This window comes from Eucyclogobius newberryi, unplaced genomic scaffold (genome assembly GCF_026437365.1).
Source record: "Eucyclogobius newberryi isolate DKJ021-1_F unplaced genomic scaffold, fEucNew1.0.hap1 SCAF_14, whole genome shotgun sequence".
Taxonomy (NCBI): Eukaryota; Metazoa; Chordata; class Actinopteri; order Gobiiformes; family Gobiidae; genus Eucyclogobius; species Eucyclogobius newberryi.
This window is the reverse complement of record NW_027315768.1, coordinates 14612260-14632588: the sequence shown is the minus strand read 5'-3', so window position 1 is coordinate 14632588 and position 20329 is coordinate 14612260. Positions and strand designations below refer to the sequence as shown.

Genomic DNA, 20329 nt, shown 5'->3' with positions numbered 1-20329 from the left:
GATAGACTTTAGACTTTATCTTTAGACTTTATTCTTTAGACTTATATTACTCTTTAGACTAAATAAACTCATAAAACTACTTCTTGACTTTTTACTCTTATAGATGACGGAAAAACTGCAGGATACGGAGAACGAAGCCATGGCCAAGATTGTGGAGTTGGAGAAACACTTGATGCAAAGAAACAAGGATCTTGAATCTATAAAGGTCAGCATTACAACTATTACAACTGTATTCATCCCTCTTTATAAATTAACATGTGTATATAACATTATATTCATATCCATCACAGGAACAATACAAAGAAACCACTTCTCAAGTCCTCATATTGAGGAGGATATTGAAGACGAAGGAGGAGGCCCTCCAGAGACAGTCAAAGCTGGAGAAGGAGATTCATGAATTAGAAAAGCAGGGCACCATCAAGATCCAGAAGAAAGGAGACGGCGACATATCCATCCTGGCTTCACCCTCGGGAGTGGCAGGAGGAGTGCCCGGGGCAGTCGTTGGGCCAAATACCACTGCACTCAGTCCCAACCATGTGGAGATCACAGGGGGCATGTTCGCTCCACCATCGCCCCCTCCGCCACCGCCAGTCAACGGCACATGTAGGTTTGAATTCAGTTAAAATGCAAAATGTCAAGTCAAAAGTACAAGTCATCTTGACCTGTTTAATACTGCCAGAGGCTGTATGCATTGCCTTTAATTTCAAACATTTAAATGGGTAAAATAAAGAATAAGTGTGCACTTCATGCTTTCTCACGGGCTTTGCCCGTACGGGCTTCGCCGTTTACAATGATAGTGTTCAACTGTGATTGTAATTGTGGAATTGTGATTGCCAGCGCTTATGCTTAAGTATGCTCTGCGCTGTTGTTGTCAACAAAAAGTGCAGTGCTGCTTTTGACACTGTCGATCATGGGATCCTCTTACAGAGACTAGAGGACTGGATGGGCATCACTGGCACTGCTCTAAATTGGTTAAGGTCCTTCCTAGACAGGAAGTAGTTTGTTGAAATTGGTAACTATGTCTCAGACCACATGCCCCTGACCTGTGGGGTGCCCCAAGGGTCAATCCTGGGACCTCTTCTGTTCAACCTCTACATGCTGTCGTTAAGTCAGTTGATAAGCAGCGAAAATGTGTCCGATCACAATCATGCAAACGACACTGAATATGGACATCCAACAGATCAGTGTGTGGATGCAAAACAACTTTCTCCAGCTGAACTCAGACAAGACTGAAATCATCGTCTTTAGCCACAGAAACAAAGCGAAAATATTGGCAGTCACCACCAGAGTCTTGCTCTAAAACCTACATATCAAGTAAGGAATCTGGGGGTAATAATGTACTCAGACTTGAACTTTTAACAGCCACGTCAAATCAATAACATCAGCAGCTTTTTATCATCTAAAAACATTGCCAAAATCAAAAGCAGCGTGTCTAAACCAAACTTGGAGAGACTTATCCATGGGTTTGTCTCCAGTAGATTAGACTGATTGTAACGGTCTGCTCACTGGCCTCTACAAACGAGCTGTAAAACAGCTGCAGTACATCCAGAACGCTGCTACAATTTATTAGAACCAAGCGCCACAAGCTGGCCTAAAATAAGGCAGTGTAGAAAGCCTGTCTCACACCTTCAGGAAGAATGTTCCAGAGTTTTGCTGCATAAAACCTGAAGGATTATCAAGTTTTGCCCAAAAGAGTTGCTTTCAATTTTCATGTCTTGATAAACAGACGAGATAAAACATGCAGATTTGACTCAATCCTCTCTTCTCTCTTAGTGCCAAATGGACCACTATCGGTTGTCCCCCCATCAGCTCCTCCACCGCCACCCCCTCCTCCTCCACCGCCCCCACCTCCAGGACCAGTGATGTCCGCTCCACTGCCTCCACCGCCACCACCTCTAGCGCCCCCTCTGCCCGGGGCTGGTACTCCCACGGTCATCATGAACTCTGGCCTTGCAGGTAAGGAAAGTGCACATGACAGGTTTCCATGATTTACTCATTAGGCGAGAAGTTGTTTTGCGAGCCCGCCGACGTCAAAAAACGGAGATCCAAAACCTCAATAAAAATAAAAGTGTGCATGCGCACTCCCCCATGCGGACTGATACAACACACACGTGCGTTTGTTTATTAGCGCGGCGGATCGCATCGCATCTGTCGTCTCCCATAGATTTTCATCTCTTATGAGACAGCTAAAACAGTCTTTCTCTGTCTTCATTTTGTCCCGTGGACTGAGGGAACTATATTATGATAGATCAATGCGCCTAGACACGCGGAAACGTAGGGACGAACCACACGCGGCTGCAGGTGAACGGTAGGTGCGTTTTATGATTGATATGTGGCAGGACTAATCGCCAGTCCACGCCACGAGGAAATAAGACTCAGATTTGAGTCAAAAAAATCTTCCATTCAACCTTTAAGGCATACGAAATACATCTTCTAGAATGACAAAAATGTATCAGCAGCTAGACAAAATTCTTCAACAAATTTGCTCTTATTTTTTAGATGATTGACTGAGGATGGATACATTTTAAATATGTTTTTTCAAGCACACAATTATTATTTTTTTTCTCCACTTAACTTTGTAAATATGATATTTACCTATAATGTTTATCAAATTAAAGGTCTCATTTGCTATATTTTTAGTAGCTATGAGAATATCTACCCCTGTTTGCGCATGCGTGGTTGCTATGCCGATGTGTGTTCAGCAAAGCTAGCAGCGAGTTCCTTCAGTGTAGCTCCAAACTTCGGACCCAAAGTACAAAAATGGCTGAGGGACGACAGAGAAGACTGTTCAAGCTGGCGATCCGGTTGCGCTAATAAACAAACACACGTGTAGCATTGGAGCTGTAGCGTGCTCATGCATGAGGTTTGATGGGAGGCGGCCTCTGGGCAAGAACAGGAGGGTGGGGCTAAGTGTGCGCATGCGCCTTAAAAAAAAAAAAAAAACTAAGCCGCTGATTTCTCCAAAATCCTCTATTCAAGTTTTTGAAGCCTTTTCAATGTCACCTTGTATCTCAGCTCTTGTCAGAGCATGCTGGAATTCAGATACCGGTCCAAAGCCACACTTATCTCTTCTGTAAACGTCTGTAAAGAGACATAGCACACAAATATAGTCTGTTCAGCCACGATCCATGTTTCTATTCCGTGTCAATAAGTCTCTGACAACGATCTTTCTCTGATTATTTCTTTGCCATCCAGAGGGACCCATCAAACTTTTCTGTAGGTTCTGCTCGTCAAGATTCCCCACCAAACATTCCCGTCTTTCCCTGTTTGTTTTGAAGTGTGGTCCATCGGCTTTCCATGCTGTTTTATGGGGTTTACAGTTTATGGGGTTTACAGTTTTCTAAAAACAAACCTTTTTATGTATTAGAGAAATAAAAAGACAAACTCATATTGAAGAGAATGAAAAAAAAAAAAAAGATTTTAAATCCAAAGTCCAGTTGTTTTGCAAATTTAGAATACCGTATTCAGAGTATTGTCTTTAATACAAAAAAACCTGATACAAGAGTTAATAAATTAAAATGAAAGACACTTGCAATCGAAATTGGGGACATTATATGGTAATTTTACACAAGCTTTTCTTCTTCTTTAGGCACATTTTAGCACATCTCTGATACCATGTGGTTATTGTTACTGGAAGAATCTAAAAACTTATATAGAGGCAATCATTTTTGTCAATATCACTACTGCTTTATAAATAAAGAAGTTGATTTATTTTTTCAATATATTAAACATTAGAACGCTGTTTAGAAATAGACTGCAGAGAAAATGAAATGGAATTGGAAATATCCATATTTATAACATTTGAATACCAATACAAATGAGAAAAACAGTCACATTTAAAAACATTGCATGGTTCAATACGACACATTGCTGTGGTATTGTTTGTTTGTAGTGAAGTGTCACCGCCTTAACAGACACTTGCATGGCACGGTTCACGTCGTCATGCCTACTCCACAGAGTGACAGACATATCACAGAGCTAGAACCCTGTTTATCTTTTCCGTGACGGTTTTATCCTTCTGCATCTGCTGCTGTTCCTCTTGAGGCTGACGCGGCGCAATCGCACCCTGTGAACCATGTGACCACGAGTGACTTTAATCTCTGTCGCCGCCGCGTCAAGAAGGAAATCGTCACCTCATGTGCCGCATTACACCGCACGCTCCAGGCAAAGACAAACGTTTTTCACAGATTTTAGTTCAATGTCTGTCTACATCAACAACATGTCCATAAAGTCATGTGCCAATGCGTGTGACCAGCCCCACATTCCTCTGTTCCCTGCATGCCTGTGGATGTAGTGTGTCCAAATATGTAGCTACAGATACAGTAGCTATGGTCACACTAATATATATGTGTTTCCTGTTTAGCGGTGAAGATCAAGAAACCCATCAAGACCAAGTTCCGCATGCCTGTCTTCAACTGGGTGGCACTGAAGCCCAATCAGATCAATGGCACGGTCTTCAATGAGATAGACGATGAGAAGATACTTGAGGTACTAAAAATGTGGTTGCTAGATTATGGAAGGTAATATTAGTCATGAATATGTGGTCATAATTTAAATCCTGGTTATTTGGAACAATTTATTGTCAGTACATTTTAAAAGCAATAGGTACTTCTAACATTTCCACTGCAGAATTATGTATATATGTATAATATATATATATATATATATATATATATATATATATATATATGTATATATATATATACATACATACATACATACATACATATATATATATATATATATATATATATATATACAATCTCACCTCACCCTCCACGGGTGGTCCCCTTTCAAGCTCGGGTCCCCTTTCAAGCCCGGGAGTTTGAGGGCACTGCGCAGTATCTTTGCTGTTCCTAGCACTGCACTTTTCTGGACCGAGATCTCCGACGTCCTTCCTGGGATCTGCTCAAGCCATTCTTCCAGTTTGGGGGTCACTGCCCCAAGTGCTCCGATCACTACGGGCACCACAGATACCTTCACGCTCCAGACCTTCTCCAGCTCCTCTCTGAGGCCTTGGTATTTCTCTAGTTTCTCATGTTCCTTTTTCCGGATGTTACCATCCCATGGCACCGCAATGTCCACCAACACGGCTTTGCTCTGACCCTTATCAACCACCACTATATCTGGTTGGTTCTCCATCCCTTGTTGGGAAATGGGAGGTTTTGTCTATAGGAGTTTTTGTTTATAAGAGATCTTCTACTGAGAGTGTTTTTCAAACTTCCTATAAGTTATCTGTTCTTTTCCTCTGTATCTACCTCTGTATCTACCTGCGTTGCAACAATGAAATTTCCCCATGTGTGGACAATAAAGGATTATCTTATCTTATTACCATTCGGTCTGTCTATATCCGGAAGTCCCAGAGGACCTTGGCTCGGTCTCCAGCCTGTACTCTGCACAGATGTTTCTGTACACTATGCCAACCACCTGGTTATGGCGCTCCATGTATGCTGTCCCTGCCAGCATCTTGCACCCTGCAGTTATGTGTGGGATTGTCTCAGGCCCCCGTTGCACAGCATACACCTTAGGTCTTGTCTGGTGTGGTAGATCTGGGCCTCTATTGATCTGGTGTTCAGGACCTGCTCCTGTGCTGCCATGGTCAGGGCCTCTGTCCTGTCCTTCAGACCGGCCCTTCCTAACCATTGGTAGGATTTCGTGATATCAGCCACTTCAGTAATGTTCTGATGATACATCCCGTGTAGGGGCTTATCCTCCCATGATGGTCCCTCCAGCACCTCATCATCCTCTGTTCCCCAGTGTCTGAGACATTCACTGAGCACGTCATCTGTAGGAGCCTAGTCCTTGATGTACTTATGGATCTTGGACGTTTCGTCCTGGATAGTGGCTCTTACGCTCACTAGTCCCTGACCTCCTTCCTTCCGGCTTGTGTCCAGTTACAGGGTGCTGGATTTGGGATGGAACCCTTCATGCATGGTCAGGAGCTTTCGTGTCTTAACATCTGTTGTCTGTATCTCCTCCTTTGGCCAACTGATTATTCCTGCAGGGTATCGGATCACTGGCAGGGCGTAGCTGTTTATTGCCCGGGATTTGTTCTTAGCATTGAGCTGGCTTCTGAGGACTTTCCTCACTCGTTGTAGGTATTGACCGTAGCCGCTTTCCTTGTTACCTCTTCAAGGTTGCCATTTGCCTGTGGGATTCCCAGGTACTTGTAACTGTCCTCAATGTCTGCTATTGTTCCGTCTGGGAGACCCCCTCTCTGTGGACTACCTTTCCTCTCTAAGTAACAATCCGACCACACTTCTCTAGTCCGAATGACATTCTGATATCTGAGCTGCAGATCCTGGTGGTGTGGATCAGGGAGTCAATTGTCCCGCTCGCTCTTAGGATACAGCTTGATGTCATCCATGTAGAGGAGGTGACTGATGGTAGCCCCATTCCTGAGTCAGTATCCATAGCCAGTCTTGTTGATTATTTGGCTGAGGGGGTTTAGACCTATGCAGAACAGCAGTGGAGACAGCGCATCACCTTGGTATATGCCACATTTGACGGACACTTGTGCAAGTGGGTGCCATTGGCCTCAAGGGTGGTTTTCCACAACCTCCGCCATTATGCCCGACAAGAGCTTCCATGTTGTGAAGATACAGGTTATTGGCTGATAGTTGGACGGGACGGTGCCCTTTGAGGGATCCTTCTGGATCAGGATTGTACGCCATGCCTTCGGTTAGCCATTCTGGGTGAGTTTTGTCCCTTAGTAGTGTGTTCATTTGGGCAGCAAGGTGCTCGTGGAGTGAGGTGAGTTTCTTAAGCCAGTATGCATGTATCATGTCAGGGCCCAGTGCTTTCCAGTTTTTCATGCCTGAGACTCTTTCCTGTATGTCTGCCACAGTGATGGTAACTGGGTTCTGCTCAGGAATGTTGCTGTGGTCCTCTCTCAGAGCCATCAGCCACTGTGCATCTCGGTTACGGGAGCTTCCCTCTCCCATATGCCTTTCCAGTACTGTTCAGTTTCCATACTTGGTGGGTCTGCTTTGCTGTTATTACCCTGCCATTGAGCATACACTTTTGCAGGTTGAGATGAGAACAGCCCGTTTATTCTCCAGGCTTCATTCTCTCTCGCTGTACCTCTTGCTTTCGCATTGCATCTTTTTGAGCCTCAGACAGTTGGCTCACCTCTCTCCGAGCTGTCTTGATCTTGGCCTCCAACCTCCTTTTCCATGGTGGGTATTTCATCTCATGGTTTCTCTTACGATAGCCGAGTGTCTCAAGGATCACTGTTGCTGAGTTGTGTATCAGCTCATTGGTTTTATTGATGGTTGTCGTACATGCTGCATTCACATCCTCTAGAAGACTTTCTGAGAGTACTTCACTGAGCCTCTGTAATGGGCTTCAGGGTTGCCTGTTGTTCATTCTCGCCATGATCTTATCTTTCAGGTCAGTTGCTGCCGTGGTTATTGGGGGCTTCTTTACCAAACTCTGGATGGGGAGTTACAGCTAACTCCCCTCTGACCTGGAGCGCTGGCTCACCCTTGCTATTGTATATAGCATTTGTGTTGTATCTCATCAATCTCTAGTTGTGATAGCAGTTTCCCCTTGTGGATGTTGGAACACTGAGCTACTAATTGTTTAGTCATTAGTGTTGACCGTGGATTTCGTACTAGCCATTCATCCCACATTCTCTGCATGTAGCCCCTCTGACTAGGGTTACTGGAGTAGTAGCATTCTAACAGAGCCAAGTTCAGAAATAGATTGAACAAGTTTAGTTACAGTTTAGTTAGTTAAATGTTTTTCAACTACACAATTTTTGTAATTGATTGTAGCCATAATTAGAATCACACAAAACATGTGATTAGTTGTGACACTGCCTCATAAAAACGTTGATTATCTTTTTATTAAATAGGATCTGAATGTGGACGAGTTTGAGGAGATGTTCAAGACCAAAGCCCAGGGCCCTGCCATTGATCTGAGCATGAGCAAACAGAGTGTCATCCAGAAGGGACCAAACAAGGTGACTCTGCTGGACTCCAACCGAGCCAAGAACCTGGCCATTACACTGAGGAAGGTGGGCAAGGTGCCAGAAGAGATCTGTAGAGCCATCCAACTGTAAGTCACTCAGAATATTAAGTGCTGTGACGATGGGTAACGCTACTTTAAGAGGAGTGTCATGATGGTTAACGTAATACTTCAGACTTATTCTTTTATTTTGAATAATGCGATTTCTGATCAACCAACCCAAATAATAATGCAAGATTTATCACAATCAAATTGAATTGCAATTTGAATGGTCGCAATAAGCTAATTACAATGACTTAAAGAGATTATTTGTCATAATTTATCTCTGTAGTTTAACTTCTACCAACGTGTTCTAAAAAGCATGTTATTCTTGTATTAGTTTTGACGTTCATATTTTAGTCTTCGCTCAAGCAGTAATGCTCCTGGACACCTTTGAAATGTAAATTTCAGCCAATTTCAAGTCCTTTGAAAACTTTTCTTCCATGTTCAACTCCAAGCCAAATTAGGTATTTACACCTTCGATTCCTTTAAAATGTAAACTTAAGGTAAATGCAATGGCAATCAAAATGCATGTCAGTAAAACCTAAATTGAATATTTTCCTAACATTCAGCCCTTTTGTATAGCCAAAATATTTGACTTAAAACTGGACAAAGCTATTTTCAAGGGCAGCCAACGTCACAGCTCTTTCATTTCAAACATCCTCCCGCTAAATCAACCCTATTTCAATCCTACGACCAATTCATAACACAGATCAGAAAAAAGATCATAATATTCACCGAAGTCAAAGACTATTTCTTGCCTTTTCTTTCTTGGACAATAGGATTGCTCTGCTCTATTATTCCACTCAATATGCTCTATGCCTCCAGGTTTGACCTCAAGACCCTTCCCGTGGACTACGTGGAGTGCCTGATGCGCTTCCAGCCCACAGAGCACGAGGTGAAGGTGTTCCGACAGTTTGAGAAGGAACGGAAACCCGTGGAGAGTCTGACGCACGAGGACCGCTTCATGATGCAGTTCAGTAAAATCGAGAGACTCATGCAGAAGATGACCATCATGGCCTTCATCGGAAACTTCTGCGAGAGTGTGCAGATGCTAACGCCGGTGAGAACTGCTCTTATTGTCAAAAAGAGATATTACATTGTAGTTGGTAATATGTAAGGTAGTATATGTAGTACTAATGGAAGTTGAAGTAGCAGCAGCAATAGGAGTGTAAATAGTGAATTAAAAAGTTGTGCTCTAAAGAAAAAAAAGTAGCGACCTAAAGGTAATAGTAGCAATAGAAAGTAGTAGTAGCAGTAGAAGTAGCTGCAGCAGCCGCAACTGAGCAGAAGCAGCAGGAGTAGTAGCACTAGCATTTGTATAAGTAGCAGTAGTTGTAGTAGTATTTATTATTTTTCTATTTGATAGGGACAGATACAACAAACATAGATTAGCCGTGGTAATGAGAACGGTGGAATTTTTGTTGCAGTAGGAGTAGCAGTTGTGTAAAAGTAGTAGAAGTAAAATCTGTGATAGTGTATAATGTAATAACATAATAAAATATAATATATTTAGATGTATAATATATATTTAGATATAGATAGATATATATATTTAGATAGTTTGATTCCCAGGCCAGACCAACATCACATGATCTCTCTGGGTGGAGTTTGTGTCCTCCTCGTGTTACTGTGGGTTCTCTGGCTTCCTCCCACCGTCCAAAGACATGTATGTGTTGCAAAATTGGCAACTAGTGAAGTGTGTCTGTCTCTGTGTTAACCCTGTGACGAGCTGGCCCCTGTCTAGTGTGTACCCCGCCTAAAGCTATGTTCACACCGCTGCGTCCAAAGTGTCCAGATTACATTCAAAGTCTTATGTGGACGCGCCTCTTGGGCGTCCAGCATTTTTGCGGCACGAATCCAGCGTTTTTGCGGTGCAAATCCTGCAAAAAAGTTGATTAAAGCTGATTAAACTTTTTTTGCGGCAGACACGGCGCAGCAACCAATCAGAGATTACGCTTCAGTGACTTACATACGCACAACCCGGAAGAAGACCCAAAACAAACACCGCAACAATAAAAAAAAATCCTCAAGACGCAGCTCTTGGAGCAAATAATGATATTGACAAAACTTTGCTCAACTCCCAAGTATCTGCGGGTCCCAGACAAGCCCCGGAGCCCATCGCCTCAGTTTTTGGACTTTGTAAAGTTAATACACCAAAGCCACTTTCTCCACCTGTTCTGCCATCGCACAGCTACACAGGGAAACACAACAACTCCTCCACTGAGCATCTGCCTTCAAATGTACAGGCGTCCAACTCCTGCGTCGGGCACGAATTGTACGCAGCTGTGTGAACGCCCCTAGGCCCAAAGTCACTGGGATAGGCACCCGTCACCCCGACCCCGAATGGGAACAAGCGGTAGAACATGAATGAATTAATATCTAGATATATAATATATCATTATTTTGTGTGTAAACATATTTTGTATTGTCTCTACAGCAACTGCATGCTGTTATCGCTGCATCTGTATCCATTAAGTCGTCACAGAAATTGAAGAAAATTTTAGAGGTAAACACATTTTTTTGTATCACAATATGAGTAGTTTATCTAGCAATTCTTACATTGTACATTTTGCTCTTAGATTATTTTGGCATTGGGAAACTACATGAACAGCAGCAAAAGAGGAGCTGTTTATGGATTCAAGCTTCAAAGTTTAGACCTGGTAGGTTTTTCGCTCTTACCAAGCCCTTATCCACCATTTCACACCCTGTAAACATTATCCTCATTTATTTTACGCTTTCCCCAGCTACTCGAAACCAAGTCGACGGACCGTAAAATGACACTCCTCCACTACATCTCCAACGTGGTGAAAGAAAAGTACCAGCAAGTCGCCCTCTTCTACAACGAATTGAACTATGTGGAGAAGGCGGCAGCAGGCAAGTGGCGGAACAAGCCATCTAGTGCTACTTTATGACGCTTCCCTGTGGCTCATTCCCGATGTTTTTCCCCCACAGTGTCGCTGGACAATGTGCTTTTGGATGTGAGGGAGCTGCAGAGGGGCATGGAGCTGACCAAGAGGGAGTACAGCATGCACGGACATAACACAATGCTGAAAGAGTTCATCACACACAATGACGCTAAACTCAAGAAGCTGCAAGACGATGCCAAGATTGCACAGGTAATGTTTAAACCGTTTTTTGTTTTTATATAAAGGAGGTCGTTGCAAAACTGGCTGACTTTGTTTGTAATGTTATTCATTTTGATTATGTATTCAACAGGACGCATTTGACGAGGTGGTGAAATTCTTCGGGGAAAACACCAAAACGACACCGCCATCAGTCTTCTTCCCCGTGTTTGTGAGATTTGTGAAGGCTTATAGGGTAAGTTGACTTAAAAGCTAACGTAAAATCCAAAAATACATTGCGATGCGTTTACAAAAGTTTAAAAATAATTCATATTTTATCACATGTAAAAATCAACATGTGGACATAGATGGCCCCTCCTTGAACCGACACCTTTCCGTGGTGGAGGGGTTTGAGCGGCCAAATAATCTAGGAGCTATGTTGTCGGGGGCTTTAAGCCCCTGGTAGGGTCTCCCAAGGGAAACAGGTCCTAGGTGACGGGTCAGATGACAACAAAAACAAGGCCAGTTACGTCGCCCGGATTGGCGTTACCGGGTCCCCATCCTGGAGCCAGGCCTGGGGTGGGTGCTCGAGCAGCTCGGGCTGGTGTGGGCTTGCTTATAGCCCCCCAGCTTAGCCGCCACGTGTTGGAGTTCACCCCGGTGGACAAGAGGGTCCCTACGCCTTCGGGTGTGGGACAGGTCTCTCACTGCTGTGTCGGCCTACGGGCCGAACAGCAGTGCAGAGTACCCGGCCTTCTTGGAGTCCTTGGGAGGGGTACTGGACAGTGCACCGATCGGGGACTCCTTGTTCTACTGGGGGACTTCAACACCCACGTGAACAATGACAGTGACACCTGGAGAGGGGTCATCGGGAAGAACAGCTTCCCCGATCTGAACCCGAGCGGTGTTCAGTTATTGGACTTCTGTGCTAGCCACGGATTGTCCATAACAAACACCAAGTTCAAGCACAAGGGTGTCCATCAGTGCACATGGCACCAGGACACCCTAGGCCGGAGGTCAATGATCGACTTTGTTGTCGTGTCATCTGGCCTCCGGCCGCGTGTCTTGGACACTCGGGTGAAGAGAGGGGCAGAGTTGTCAACCGATCACCACCTGGTGGTGAGTTGGATCCGCTGGCGGCGGAGGAAGCCTGACAGACTTGGCAGACCCAAGCACATTGTGAGGGTCTATTGGGAACTGTGCAAACCCTCTGTCAGTAGGGTATTCAACTCACACCTCCGGGAGAGCTTCTCCCATATCCAGGCTGGGGACATTGAGTCCGAGTGGACCATGTTCTCCACCTCCATTGTCGATGCGGCTGCTCGGAGCTGTGGTCGCAAGGTCTCCAGTGCCTGTTGCAGCGGCAACCCCCGAACGCAGTGGTGGACACCGGAAGTAAGGGATGTCGTCAGGCTGAAGAAGGAGGCCTATCAGGCCACTCTGGCTTGTAGGTCTCCTCGGGTCATTGACAGGTATCGGCAGGTCAGGCGGGCCGCGGCTTTTGCTGTCGCAGAGTCAACAACCCGGGGCCTGGGAGGAGTTCGGGGAGGCCATGGAGGAGGACTATCGGTCGGCCCTAAAGAAATTCTGGCAAATCGTCTGGCGCCTCGGGAGGGGGAAGCAGTCACCAACACTGTTTACGGTGCGGGTGGAGACCTGCTGACCTCAACTGGGGATGTCGTCGGACAGTGGAAGGAATTCTTTGAGGATCTCCTTAATCCATCTTCCGAAGAGGAAGCAGAGACCGGGAACTCAGAGGCTGGCTCATCCATCACCCAAGCTGAAGTCACTGAGGTTGTTGGCTAACTCCTCAGTTGCAGGGCTCCGGGGGTGGATGAGATCCGCCTTGAGTACCTAAAGTCCCTGGATGTTGTAGGACTGTCTTGGCTGACACGTCTCTGCAACATCACGTGGCGGTCGGGGACAGTGCCTCTGGACTGGCAGACCGGGGTGGTGGTCCCTCTGTTCAAGAAGGGGGACCGGTTCCAATCTATACTTTCCATTGGGTGCTCGAGGGTTCATGGGAGTTTGCCCAACCAGTCCACATGTGCTTTGTGGATCTGGAGAAGGCTTTCGACCGTGTCCCTCGGGGTGTCCATTGGGGGTGCTCCGGGAGTACGGGGTCCAGGGCCCTTTGCTCAGGGCTGTCCGGTCCCTGTATGACCGGAGCAGGAGCTGTGTTCGCATTGCCGGCAGTAAGTCAGACCTGTTCCCAGTGCATGTTGGACTCCACCAGGGCTGCCCTTTGTCACCGGATCTGTTCTTAGTTTTTATGGACAGAATTTCTAGGCGCAGTCAAGAGTCCGAAGGTGTAAAGTTTGGGGACCACAGGATCTCATCTCTGCTGTTTGCAGACGATGTTGTCCTGATGGCTCCATCAAACCCGGACCTGCAACATGCACTGGGACGGTTTGCAGCCGAGTGTGAAGCGGCTGGGATGAGAATCAGCTCCTCCAAATCCGAGGTCATGGTTCTCAACCGGAAAAAGGTGGCTTGTCCTCTCCAGGTGGGTGGGGAGTCCTTGCCCCAAGTGGAGGAGTTCAAGTATCTTGGGGTCTTGTTTACGAGTGAGGGAAGGATGGAACGTGAGATTGACAGGCAGAACGGTGCAGCGGCTGCAGTGATGCAGTCGCTGCATCAGACAGCTGAGTCGAAAGACAAAGCTCTCGATTTACCGATTTACCCTCACCTATGGTCATGAGCTTTGGGTAATGACCGAAAGGACAAGATCGCGGATACAAGCGGTCGAAATGAGTTGCCTCCGCCGGGTGGCAGGGCGCTCCCTTAGAGGTAGGGTGAGGAGCTCAGCACACGGGAGGAGACGGAGTAGAGCCGCTGTTCCTCCAGCTAAGATGGCTCGGGCATCTGTTCATTTTATGCACAGTAAAATATATACCTATGTTTTGAATTTTTAAAAATTATATTATATATATGATTCAAAACAAAAATTATTTTATTTTACCAATTAAGAAGGGTTTGGTGAATGCGCTTATGAAACTGGTGGGGTTCAGTACCTACAAAAAGGTTAAGAACCACTGCTTTAGACATAAAATGAATAAATAAACCAATCAGCTATGTGGTAACTAAATTATTTTTCTGAAACTCCATAAACCACCAAGTCTAAAACATTTTGCCAAATTTTAAGTGTTGCACCTATAAACTCTTAACATTTGACATTTTAAAGATTAGTGATGACAGTTTTTAATTTCAGAACGTAACAGAGTTGGAAGTGGACGGGACTGTTGCGCTCCATTAGATTATGCAGTAACACTTTAGCAATAATACATGAAATGTTTTTGATGTATTATTTATTAAAAATAATAACTACAAATGTTCCACACTTAATGGTAATAATAGCAGGATAAGTTGCCATAATGCTCTTAAGTAATAGGTTTAAGTCCTCTTTTTCTATAATTCTGCTTTTCAACATGTGCGTGTGTCTCAGCAAGCAGAGGAGGACAACGAGCAGAAGAGGAGACAGGAGCAGCTCATGAAGGAGAAACTTCTAGAACAGGAGGCCATGATGGAGGAGGACAAGAAGGTTTGGGACTGATTCACTCTCTCTCAAAACAGAAACTCTCTGACAGCATTTTTCAAAAAGATTCCCCCTGAAAATCTATAGACACTTGAAAATTGCCACAATTCTAGTTTTATAGCTCAAGGTGATAAATGTTACCGTGGCACTTTTTGTCTTTGAGTTATGTCTCCATTTTGTTTTTACGGCAACAGCACTTGATATTAGATGTCTGGCTGCAGCACGAGACTTTTATATGTCACTAAACAAAGGAATAAAACAAAGATTAAAGAAAGCTCAGGTTTATGCTGACAAACTCTCACAGTCTATAACTACGGCAGTTTATTGCAATTCACATACTGCAGTATGTACAGACGTGTGAGCGCTTGCCTTCATTTTACAGCCAAAAAATACATATAGCATTGTAATTTATTTTATGCAGGCATTTTACAGTGTATTTATTTTCACTTAGTAAATAGAGGTTTACACATTGCATTATTGATCAATAACACACCTCATTCATCTACGTATACACATTAGGCATAAATGGGTAGAGTAGCCAAAAATAGTACTAGAAAGAATACTGTCACTTCAAATTAAAATGACTTACTTAGTGGAAGTACAAATAAGTACAAAACTCGCCTGATTTATGATTCGAAGTTAATGCAATTGGACGAACAAAACATCCAATAATATACAAAGTATGGCCACAATAATAGTTACTGTTACATAGTAACCAGTTCACCCTGGAGCAACCTTGGCGCTCAGACCCCGGCGGAAGACATAGCGATTATGGGCACTCCATAATCTAAATGAGACTGCCTGTGCGCTGATTTGGAGCAGAGGAGGTGCCATGCCACGGGGAGGAGTGACTTGGGTGCGTTGATTGAGGATGGAGAGCAGGTGCGAGGGAAGATGTTCCGGGACCCTCCTTCTTGGCCAGGAAAAAACTCCAAAAAACCTCCTGGGAAAAAGTAGAAACCTGGAGGAGTTCCGCGTGAAGGAGGGATCTGACTCTCACAGACGGACAGGCGGACGCCCGACTTGGGTGCGTTTATAGAGGCTGGGGAGAGGTGGCCCTGGCATGGCAGTTGACGCAGATGGAGTTAGGTCTTCCAGATGAACTTACGCAGGCTTCATTACTGTTACTTCAATCAAATATCACACAAGTAGGAGTAGAAGGTACACACAGACATCTATAGGAAAAGTACTCTGAACAGTACACATGCATGAAAAAGCTACACAAGTAAATGTAAGTGAGTACTAGCCCAGCTCAATGACACGACGGCTCAATGCACACTGTTGTGTATTGTACAGTGTGCAATACAATGTGCAATACACAACCGAATGCATGATGCCTTAAATGCTACTGCGACCAAAAAAGTGTTTCCATGAGGTTGATAATAGATGTCTTCCATAGTCTCCATCACATAAAAATAAGAAGCACCAGCAGCAAGAACTGATCCAGGAGCTGAGGAAGAAACAGGTCAAAGACAATCGGCATGTATACGAGGGCAAAGACGGAGCCATCGAAGACATCATCACGGGTAACGCACAAGACAAGACACACCAAACACACGCTTTCTACGCACATTATTCTGTATTTATGTCCAGTACATCCACACATGCCACCAGGGCGCTCTGCATGTGCTCTTTATATTTACTCATTAACACAGGGGAATCTACTACAGCAGCCACTAACAGAAACAGCTGTCATATATGTTTGACGAGTACTATCTGTTAACAAGTGCAAACATGTCTGGACGCCTGTACGGTTACATTTGGAGTGAGCTCAAATGTGATAATCCGTGCTTAAATAATCTGCTCTTTCTATTGCTTTGTAATGCTGTTTCTGTCTACAGGGCTGGGTTTCCAACTTAGTCGAATGTATGTTTGTATGTAACAGTAAATTATCTTCAAGGCTAAATATACTCTATATATATTGAGGCTTAACTCCGTTGGAATATACTGTTAGAGATAATGTTGTATAAAATATCATAAGCACAACTTTCATTATATAAAGTTATGTGTAAAATTAACATTACTTATGTAACCACAGTTCTATGACTCTCGGGAGCCCACATCTTTTTGCATATCTTAAAAGATAATTGTGATATAGACAGGGTTTCGATATATCTCCCCCCTCCAACTTACACTAGTAAGGAGTAGGGCAGGGAATCACAGGGTCCCTCATGATTTGAGATATCACAATATTGCGATACATGCAATAATTGATACATTGTGCATATTCTAGGATAGATCACATTTTTTTAAAGAACCCATCACATGACCTACTCAAACTTACAATGAAATACACCCATTTTAATTATCAAAACAGTGAATATGCCAAATGTATCTAAACAAGCAACAACATTGTAGCACTGGCACAAAAGAATTCTGTAAATTATACAAAAAATTACTCATGGAAATATATCGATACGGCAGCCCACATCGATACTGTATCATGATATAACGATATTTTGGCATACTCCTAGTAATAAAATACCAACATCTCTACGTGTTCGTGTGTTTGTTCTATAGCCATAATCACACTTCTAACATTGCTAGCTCTATAGTTCAAATCGTGTCCCATTATGTTAGAATAGTCTTGTTGCCATGTCTGTAGTATCAGTAGTACTTTCCGGCCCCTTCCTGAGTCTGCCGTGGGTATTTGCTCAGCTCTAACAGTGCTAAACCCTGTAGACCTGCTCTCTCTTAATGTTGTGTGTGTGTGTGTGTCTTGTCCTGGCTGTTGTCCCGTCCCTGTCCTCGCAGTGCTGAAGACAGTGCCCTTTACAGCTCGCACAGCCAAGCGCGGCTCCAGGTTCTTCTGCGAGCCCCTCAGTGACGACTACCATTACTAAGCTTTAGACTTCTCTCTCTTCTCAAAGGTCGTCGAATCATATCAAGTTCCACCTTCTCGTTTTCTCCTCCAAACCTGCATGCTTGTTAACCGCCACACTCCGCAATCACACACGCCGGACGGTGCTTTGTACACGGCGGAGTTTGTGATTTGTGAATTCACGTGTTGTTCTTCTCCTGAGCATGTTTATAAGCCTGTTTTAGCCGTGGGAAACTGTAATGTCACAGAAGAGCCATAGTCTTTATCTCAACATGTAAATAACCAGAGGACTGTAGCTAAGTGCTGCTGCCCTCTTGTGGTCACAAATAGAACACTCTGTTGAAAACCAGCAGTAGTCAAAAGTCTCCAGAGTATCATTGATCACACTACTTTTACTTTGCACTTTTAGTTACCCAGACCTCTCTGTGACATTAAAATCTCCTGTGTATTTTGAGTTTTGATTTTCAAAGAATGTATTTCCAATGCTGATTGCTTCTCAGCTTGCCGCATGCTATTTTCCCGCCTAAAATGCACCTCCACATTTTATCTAATTTATTTAATGCATGTTGACTAACTTTCCATTTGTGATATTTCAGGCTTACTAATTGATTTGCTTACCCTGTTTAAAACGAAAATGTTTCACTGTATATATAACTTTACCTTTTCTTCACCACAGATTTTTTATGATATTTTTGCATGTGTTGGGTGTGCTAAATGCAGAGACTTCTCGTGTTAACTATAGGATGTTGAGTGCTCTGTCCTGCTGGTAGCCTCTTTGCAAAGCAGCCATTGTTCCACAAAGTGACAAACGCTCCCCGTAGTCAAACCTAACCATTAGCCGCATTCTGCTACAACACTGTACGTTAGGCCTGTTCCCATAAGCGATCTGCCGCCATCTTGCTTTGCCAATGCTGCTGTTGTAAAATGGCGTGCTAAATGAGTTAATGATTTTGTCTTGTCTTCATCCAGCCTTAAAGAAGAATAATATTACTAAATTCCCCAATGTCTACTCGAGGGTAAGGAAGTCCTCCAGTAGCACGCCTCTAGTGGTGGATGTGTCCCGAACCTGGCAAGCACCTCTTTATTATCTAGCTTTTTATCTAGCTGTACTGCAATGTAGTCTTCATATAAGTGCATATTGTTCTTTTCTTATAGACTTCTACTGCTGATATAGAGTATAGTCACTTTATGCTGCAGAATGTGGATATAAAATCTTAATGCCATAATGTGTATATTCCTCTAAATCTTTTTTTATTTTTATTTTTAATTCCACTGAGGGCTGCATATTGAAACACAGGCCAAGCGGCGGGGGGGAAACTTATGAGGTTTTAAATGGCTACAAAATCTTAATTAAAGGTTGAATGGACGATTTTTATGGCTCAAATCTGAGTCTTATTTCCTCGTGGCGTGGACTGCTGATTAGTCCTGCCACGTATCAATCATAGAACGCACCTACCACTCACCTGCAGCATCGTGCGGCTCGTCCCCACGTTTCCGCGTGTCTAAGCGCATTGATCTATCATAATATAGTTCCCTCAGTGTACGAGACAAAATGAAGACGGAGAACGACAGTTCGAGCTGACTCAGAAGAAGACAAAAATCTATGGGAGACGAGCGATGCGATGTGATCTGTTGCGCTAATGAACAAACGCACGTGTGTGTTGTATCAGTCCGCACGGGGGAGTGGCATGCGCACTTCTGCCTGAGTTCTCAAATCGCCGAAAAATCGTCCATTGCGCCTTTAACTCTCAGAACCCCAATTTCAGGTCTGACTTACACCAAGATGTTATTTGTATGGCAGATGATTTGAAACGTGCAGAAAAAAGTTTCAATATTTACTGTAAAACAGAAAGAACTGGTGTAATGCTTTGTAAAAAAATAAATAAAATAAAAATAATAATAACTAAGTTCAGTTGGTACATTTTGAAAATGTCCCCGAAATTTTAAATATTATATAAAAAAAAATTGTTTCAGATTAGTTTCAACCGCTAAAGAATTTTACACTATGAAGACTTGGGGGTTTTGCCTTTATTTTCTTTAGAACATTAGCACTAAATCTATAGGACTTTATATACTATAGGATTAATAGATATTGGGAAAATATTGTTTTATGTAATGTAAATAAATAATTGAATCAATACAATTTAGAAACAAATTCACCATTGCAGAATAACATTTCAGACATTTTAAACACCAAAAATGATTGAATGAGAATTGCAAATTATGGCATTCAGGTTGTATACACATATTTTTAGAATGTGGTTTATACTTTACACCAATAATTTGCGACATAAATGCATCTTGTATTGATGCGCTTGTGGCTGTAACAGACTGTGACCGCAGGGGCTTATTATATATTATACTCCTATAGAACTGGTGCTGCTTTGGACTGTCAGGCTGCCAGCGCTCCTCACCCGCTCTCTGACAAACTCACTGACAACCTATTCATCCTCTTTCCCCTTTTCACCCCATTTCCTTTCCATTTTCTTTTAAACTTTTCACAGATTTGAGGAACCAGCCTTACAGAAGAGCCGACGCCGTGCGCAGGAGCGTCCGGAGGAAATTCGACGACCAAAACCTGCGGCCGCTCAACAACGGAGAAGTTTTCATGTAACGAGGGAGAGAGGAAGTTCAGACAGGAAGGCTAAAGGAGACGCGTGCAAGAACGAAAAAAGAAAAGAAGGTTGAAAGAAGGACAAGTAAACGTAGCAGAAACCAGAGAGACTATTATCTGTATATATATTTTACGTAATTAAACTGCATAGCTGTGGTAGTAGCAGCTTTTCTATGAAGGACTGGACCAAATGGAGTCTCGATGGGAAAACCTTGGACCAAGACAAGTGCCTCTGTGTTCGTTTGTCGACTTTATTTTCCTCACACTTGGAGCAATACATGATA

General features: G+C 43.6%; 1 protein-coding gene across 4 annotated transcripts in view; it reads left to right on the top strand.

The window, feature by feature from the left end:
- LOC140359441 (formin-like protein 2) overlaps positions 1-20113 on the top strand; it is a 71967-nt gene extending 51854 nt beyond the window's left edge. For 2 of the 4 annotated variants that reach the window (XM_072444368.1, XM_072444370.1), the window contains 14 exons: positions 104-205; positions 291-603; positions 1774-1956; positions 4364-4488; positions 7859-8061; positions 8839-9073; positions 10451-10519; positions 10593-10673; positions 10758-10887; positions 10966-11129; positions 11230-11331; positions 14521-14616; positions 16010-16136; positions 19936-20113. In XM_072444368.1, coding sequence (XP_072300469.1) covers positions 104-205; positions 291-603; positions 1774-1956; positions 4364-4488; positions 7859-8061; positions 8839-9073; positions 10451-10519; positions 10593-10673; positions 10758-10887; positions 10966-11129; positions 11230-11331; positions 14521-14616; positions 16010-16136; positions 19936-20045 — 2040 coding nt within the window. In that variant the 3' untranslated portion in view covers positions 20046-20113. Of the gene's footprint in view, positions 1-103; positions 206-290; positions 604-1773; positions 1957-4363; positions 4489-7858; positions 8062-8838; positions 9074-10450; positions 10520-10592; positions 10674-10757; positions 10888-10965; positions 11130-11229; positions 11332-14520; positions 14617-16009; positions 16137-17364; positions 17481-18400; positions 18501-19935 lie in introns of all 4 variants that reach the window. The other 2 variants (XM_072444369.1, XM_072444372.1) reach the window with 2 other exon arrangements.
- Positions 20114-20329: the final 216 nt, after the last annotated feature.